General features: G+C 55.8%; 1 protein-coding gene across 9 annotated transcripts in view; it reads right to left on the bottom strand.

The window, feature by feature from the left end:
- Positions 1-345: 345 nt before the first annotated feature.
- Positions 346-6689, bottom strand: part of DOCK6 (dedicator of cytokinesis 6) — a 47579-nt gene continuing 41235 nt past the window's right edge. For 7 of the 9 annotated variants that reach the window (XM_043466567.1, XM_043466569.1, XM_043466570.1 and 4 more), the window contains 9 exons: positions 5363-5494; positions 5249-5263; positions 3607-3732; positions 3419-3508; positions 2632-2868; positions 2108-2251; positions 1906-2012; positions 1065-1226; positions 346-589 (listed from right to left, as the gene is read on the bottom strand). In XM_043466567.1, coding sequence (XP_043322502.1) covers positions 547-589; positions 1065-1226; positions 1906-2012; positions 2108-2251; positions 2632-2868; positions 3419-3508; positions 3607-3732; positions 5249-5263; positions 5363-5494 — 1056 coding nt within the window. In that variant the 3' untranslated portion in view covers positions 346-546. Of the gene's footprint in view, positions 590-1064; positions 1227-1905; positions 2013-2107; positions 2334-2631; positions 2869-3418; positions 3509-3606; positions 3733-5248; positions 5264-5362; positions 5495-6689 lie in introns of those variants that run through there. The other 2 variants (XM_043466573.1, XR_006269097.1) reach the window with 2 other exon arrangements.

The raw sequence follows: 6689 nt of genomic DNA, 5'->3' as shown, positions 1-6689 counted from the left end.
CTGTCTGCCTGACAGTGGCGTTGAGATGATTCTGTAACCACGAAGCAGGCTGTCCCTCATGCAGCCAGGCCCATAGATGGGGACAGTGTCTTTCTGGGAGGCAATTATACAGGTCTGGGCTCTGGGCAAGGGTTTAACAAATGTCACTATTATTCCCCATGAACACACATGACATTGTCATTTGTGTGTTGCCTTCCCCACTAGAATGTCAGCTCTACAAGGGCAGGAATTTGCATGGGTCGTCACTGCTGTCTGTTGCACCCGAGTAGTTCTCAGTGTCCGTCATCAACAATTAGGTCGAGTATGCACCTGGGACCCAGCCCCCAGGGACCACACCACACAGGCTGTTTACAAAAACCATTTTAAATTAGAAAAGGCAAGAAGCATCAGTGCACACAGACGAGAACAGAGGAACAGAGGGCCCAGCCCCGTGCATGATGTGGTCGCCTCACAGCCAAGTGGGCAGTGGGAGAGACTGTCAGGAAGGCACAGGTAGCTGAGGCCAGGGTCCTGGTTCCTCTGGGAGTGGCTTCAGGCCCTGTGGGCTCAGAGGTCAGTCTTCCGGAAACTTGCTCTGTTCAAGGAGTTCCTGGGGGAGGGAGGAACGAAGGAGATCAACACGGCCACGTGGTCCCCAACTCCATAATGCTCTCCAGCCATCACCTCCTCCCCTTCCTCCCACTACTTTCCTTCCCCTCCTCCCATTCCCCCAAAGATCCTTCTATGGTCATCCTGGCTCCTTTAATGTTGGTTCTGATCCAGCCATGGAACTGGAGATTCCTTCATAGAATCCACCACTGGAGATATGAATCATACCCATTTGACAGACGTGGAAACTGAGGTTCAGAAAAATGAAGTCACAGGCCTGAGAAATAACCTAGCCAGGATCAGAAATGGTGGCTCAGAGCTTGAATATTATGTACATGTGCCAGTGTTCACATGCATGTGCAAAGCCTCCAGCACCCGTGTTGATGGGCACGTGTATGGCAGGCCCCACACTCTGCCGGGCTTTGCCTGCCCCATCTCGCCCTCTCAGGGGTGGGCCGGGGACTCGGGTTAGGCACCTGAGGCTGGCTGTGTTTGGCACCAGCATCTGGGGCAGGCGCTGTGTAAGCAGAGGCTGCAGAGCCTCCCGCAGGCGGGAATAGTTGCGCTCCAGCTCCCGATGGTACTCCTTCTGGTCCGGCCCAATCAGGGCTTTGTTCTTCCGCAGCGCATCTTCACACCTGAGGACCAGATGGCTCAGTGGGAAAGAATCCGCCTGCCAATGCAGGGGACCTGGGTTTGATCCCTGGTCTGGGAAGATTCCACATGCTGTGGAGCAACTAAGCCCAGGCGCCACAACTACTGAAGTCCACGCGCTGTAGAGCAGCACATTGCAATGACTGGGTCTGCCTGCTGCAACTAATGAAGCCAGTGGGCCCTAGAGTCTGTGCTCTGCAACGAGAAGCCATCGCAATGAGAAGCCCACGCGCAACAAAGAGTAATCCCCACTTGCCACAACTAGAGAAAGCCTGTGTGCAGCAATGAAGATCCAGTGCAACCAAAAAAAAAAAAAAAGAGAGAGAGGTGGGAAGGCCATGAGCTTGGGTCAGGCATGCAGAGCAGTAATACTGGGGGTCTGATAGGTGGATATATTGTTGTTCAGTCGCTCAGTCATGTCTGACTCTCTGCAACCCCATGGATTGCAGCATGCCAAGCTTCCCTATCCTTCACTATCACCTGAAGCTTGCTCAAACTCATGTCCACTGAGCCATTAATGGTGGACATGACTTAATGGAAATCAGAGAGGCCATAAAGGGGGGTCAGGTTGATAGACTGGCTGTACTGGGGAATCAGGTAGGCAGAGAGTCATAATGGGGGGGTGGTTAGAGGGGCCCTGTCTGGGGATGGGGTCAGGCCTACTTTTTGCAGAAGTCTTTGAAACAGAGCCGCAGCTTGTTGTGATGCCTAAAGAGCTTGGGGTCTTCTGGGATCTCAGCCAGAAACACCTGGGCTACCTCCAGAGGTCCCTGTGGGGTGAAAGGGGCTCATGAGGCTGTCTGCACACCACCACCCCCTGCCCCTGGTGGGGCTTTGGGCAGCCTGCTTCCCCCGCTGGCCGTGCCTGGTTCACAGTGGGCCCCACAGAGCCCTGCAGCACCATCTGCAGCATCTTGGCATCAGGAGGGTCCTGCTCAGTGGCGAAGGCCAGCTCCCGAGTCTTCTTTTGCATGTCCTCGATGGCTACCTCCACCGGGGTCAGCACCGTCTGTGGGGTAGGGATGGGCACGTGCCAGCTGGTGCCTGGAGACGCCCTGACCCAAACCAGCCCGCGGCAGCTTGGATCTTGGCTGGGGGTTCAGAGTGAGCTTGGTGGGCTACAGTCCATTCCAAGAGGCTGTGTAAGGAACGGGTCTGGGGCTCCTGCCTGCCTGGGTCTGGGAGGGTGAGGCTCAAGGTTCAGCTGCTTTTGGTGTGCTGCTGATAACTCTGGCCTGGTTCTAGTCCAGACTTGGGTCAGCGAGCTCTGGAGGGAGGGGTTTAAGTCTGCCGACTAGGGCCTGGAGGCTGGAATTTGGGGGTCCTCCACCTCCCTTGGTCTGGGGTCTCTTCACCTCCCCACTCCCTGGGCCGCCCCTGACCACCCACCTCCTCCCGGTGGCAAACACGGATTCGGGTCTTGATGTAGGGGAAGGCGTGGGCCGTGCTTAGCAGCGTCTTGCGCTTATGCTGCTCTGGCAGTTCGCCGTGAGCACGCCCGTCTGGCGTGAAGGGTGTGCAGAACAGGAAGGTTCGCAGCCCATAGTTGCGGTCGAAGTAGGTCACCCGGTCCTTGAGCTCATAGGTGTCAAAGTGTGGCTCCACGTATGTGATCTGGATGTAGGCCTGGGGCGCGGGGCCCAGGGGTAAGGGTTTCAGCCCCAACACACATACCTGGGGTTTGCCAGCCTCCCGCAGGGGCCCCATCCCTGTAGAAAGGGGGTTGAGCCTCCCTAGGTCTGCGGGTTTTGGGTCTCAGGGATTTGGGTTCTCAGGTCTCCCTATGTCTCATCTGGGGCTTTCCTGGTGGCTCAGACAGTAAAGAATCTGCCTGCAATTTAGGAGACCAGGGCTCAATCCCTGGGTTGGGAAGATCCCCTGGAGAAGGAAATGGCTACCCACTCCAGTATTCTTGACTGGAGAATCCCATGGACAGAGGAGCTTGGTGGGCTACAGTCCATGGAGTTGCAAAGAGTCAGACACGACTGGGCGACTAACACTTTCACATCTCATCTGGATGTACGGGAATCCCTGAGGAACAGGATTTTGGGGTCCCTGAGAGAGACGAGCTTTGGAGTTTCCTAGAGAAATAGGATTTGAGGGGCCATAGGACGTGGTACATGCGTCTCTGAATATAGGATTTGGGGGACCCGGGAGGATGGTCGGAAGCCCTCACCTTCTGCGGGTCCAGCTTGGTCTTGTCCACAGGGTTAGAATCTTTGATGATCTCGACCACATCCTCCCCGAACCTCTCTGTGTAGAACTCCTGGGGACACGGGGCTGACTCAGGGCCACACGGCTGCAGGCCCCACCCAGCCCCAGGGCGGCCCAGTGCCCTGTCCACCCCCCACTGCCAGGACATGCCTCCAGCCGGTGTGAGATCTCAGCCAGCTTCGTGATGGACGGCTCCTTGTACACGAACTCCTGCTCGTCCAGGTCACCAAAGCGGGCGCCGTAGAAGCCCACACGGAAATATGTCCCAAACACGCGCTGGGGCTGTGGAAGAGCTGCTATTGACAGGGAGGCCCCTACCCCAGAGACACGTCCTCCAGCCCCCATGCAGAAGATGGGGGCATGGGTGGAGGACTGGGGGGACCCCAAAAACATCACATCACAGGCAGAGATGTGGACCTGGCCGACTGTCCACTGCCCACACCCTCACTCTTTCTCTCAAGCCTATCTGCTGCCCCCTCCATCTTTATTCTCATTGAACACAAACCCTGAGCTTCCGATTCTCCCTCTCGCCCCATGCAGTCCTTCAAAGTATGGATCTCAATACGCAATGAGGAACAGGGCTCTGTTGCTCACAACTCGCTTCTCAGTGTCTGTGGGGCTGGGTATATAGTTGTTTAGCTGCTAAGTCATGTCCGACTCCCTGTAACCCCATAGACTGCAGCCTGCCAGGCTTCTCTGTCCATGGGATTTCCCAGGCAAGAATACTGAAGTGGGTTGCCATTTCCTTCTCCAGGGGATCTTCCTGACCCAGAGATTGAACTCCCGTGTCCTGCCTTGGCAGGCAGATTTTTTACCACTGTGCCACCTGGGAGCCCCGGGTATACAGTAGGTGCTCAATAAACGCACACGTGGCTGAAGGAAGTCATGGTTGTCTCTTGTTCTGGGACAGAGGCTTTGGTTCCCTTGTTCCAGGGCATCCCCTCCCCTCCCTGATCTAAGTTTGGGAAGAGGGACTCCCCTTCCTCCCACCCTAGGTAGATGACCCACCACCAGGAAGTACGGGGGTGGCTCATGTTCACTCACCAAAGCGGATCCAGGTAGGGTGGGGTGGGCACCAGGACAGGGAGGTGGGAGCCAGGGGCAGAAAGACAAAGTCATTGCAGAGGTCAGAGGTCAGAGCCCCCAACCCCCAGGGTCCTGGTTATGCAGCCCGATGACAATCATTCTATGGGTAGGGAGATCCGGGGACGGAGGAGACCCGCCTGCCCTGCCCGGCCCCCACCCAGCCCTCCCGCCTTGGCTCTGGGTTCCTGCCATCTTTGGCCAGAAAATTCTCCCCAAACTAGGAGATGCCTAAAAATAGACCCAAGTAGGGGAGAGGCAGAGAGGGGGAACATGAAATGGCAAATGAGCAGAGATCCTGGGGGAAGTTGAGGAGACAGGGAGACATGAGACCCAGAGACACACAGAGAGTGAGCAAGCAAGGACACAGACAGGGAGAGATGGATGGGAAGCGACCAAGAGACAGAGACAGAGACAGACAGAGGGCGGGAGCGGGAGGCCCCCCTTTCAGGCAGTGACCAAGCTGGCCCTGCCCGAGGGAGGGGTGTCACTGGAGAGCTCCCAGCTGGGTGAGTCACAAGCTGCCCTGGAGATCTGGGGCAGGGAGGGGGACCCAGGGGGAAGTAGTGGGGGTGCGTCATCGGTCATGGCCCACTGAGCCCCTGTGGCCAGGCAGCCGTGCTCCGCCGGCGCCCCCTGGTGGTCCCCGACCATTGGTCCCCTGACCAGTTGTCATGGGGGTCCCAGAAGCAGGTAGGTGGCCACTCACCTCCCAGCCGGAACTCTGTGGTGGGAGAGAGAAGGTGCAAAGTCAGCTGGGGATGGCAGGGGTCGGCAGGGGCTGGGGCTGGGGGCAGGGGCTGGGAGGGCTTCCTGGGCCCACCTGGTGCATGATCTTAGTGAAGGCCTCCTGCAGTTTGCCGTGCACGGCAGCTAGCTTCTTGTAGTCGCGGTGGGCTTCCAGGATGGGGATGAGGGTCTTGTAGACCTCATTCACGGCCTCGTAGAGCCCGCCCTGGGGATTGGGGTGTGGGGGTATGTCAGGGTTTCCAGCACCTACCCTGGTTGTCTCTCCTGCCTGGAACAACCACGCTCCTACCCACTCCCCCGGGTGCCACCTTCTATCACCTCCTCCAGGAAGCCTACCCTGACTGCATCTGCCCCAGATGGGGTACCAGCCTTTCCACTCAGCCCTTACAGACATCCTCTGTGGTTTCCACCATCCCACTGTGGACCTGGTACTGAGTACAGCTATGTTTTATCCATGTTCTTTCATTGGTAGGAGGAGTCATTTTCTTTCTCCTCATCCCTCAGACAGGAAATTGAACCTGAGACAGGAGGGGCTCCCCAGGACCAGTACCTGAATGTGAGCCCTTCTGGCATGATGCCTAAGGCCTCCACACACCACTGCCTGCTGGCACATGGTAATGGGCACTCCTGAGTGCCAGCCAGGGCCAACATCAAGCTTGGCACACAACAGGTGTCCTGAGCTATTTGCTGACTGTCCAAGGTCTGTGTCCACCATCTGGCTTATTCCCAAGGCCTTTGTCTCTGAGACTCCAGCAAAGTAACAATAAGAAACACAACATCAAAAAAACCTCTAGGGGCTTCCTTGGTGGCTCAGTGGTAAAGAATCCACCTGCCAACACAGGAGACATGGGTTCGATTCCTGATCCAGAAAGATCTCACATGATGCAGAGTAACTAAACCCAAACACCATAACTATTGAGTCTCTGCTCTACAACCTGGGAACTGCAACTACTGGGCCCAGGTACCACAACTACTGAAGCCCGTGCACTACAACTAGAGAAGCCATCACAGTAAGCCCATGTACAACTAGAGAATAACCCATGCAGCAACGAAGACCCAGAACAAACAAAAAATAAATACAAATAAATAAACAAAATTTTAAAAAAAAAGAAAGGAAAAAAAGAAGGTTCAATGCAAAGAACTGAAACAGGATGGTAAACATAGGTGGTCACTGATTTTGGGTGCTGGGTATGAGGGGTGGTGGGGGATACAACTTTCTTTTATGTGTTTTTGAAATTTTGCATAACAGAAAAGAATTTTAGGGACTTCCCCAGTGTTCCAGGGCTTATGACTCCATGCTCTCACTGCAGGGGACCAGGGTTCAATCCCTGGTCAGGGAACTAAGATCCCCAGAGCCTCCGGGCATGGCCAAAATAAGAATTTTTTTTAAAATGGTCAGT

Source organism: Cervus canadensis, chromosome 4 (genome assembly GCF_019320065.1).
Source record: "Cervus canadensis isolate Bull #8, Minnesota chromosome 4, ASM1932006v1, whole genome shotgun sequence".
Lineage (NCBI taxonomy): Eukaryota > Metazoa > Chordata > Mammalia > Artiodactyla > Cervidae > Cervus > Cervus canadensis.
Note: the sequence above shows the minus strand (reverse complement) of the source record. Positions and strands in the feature narration are given on the sequence as shown.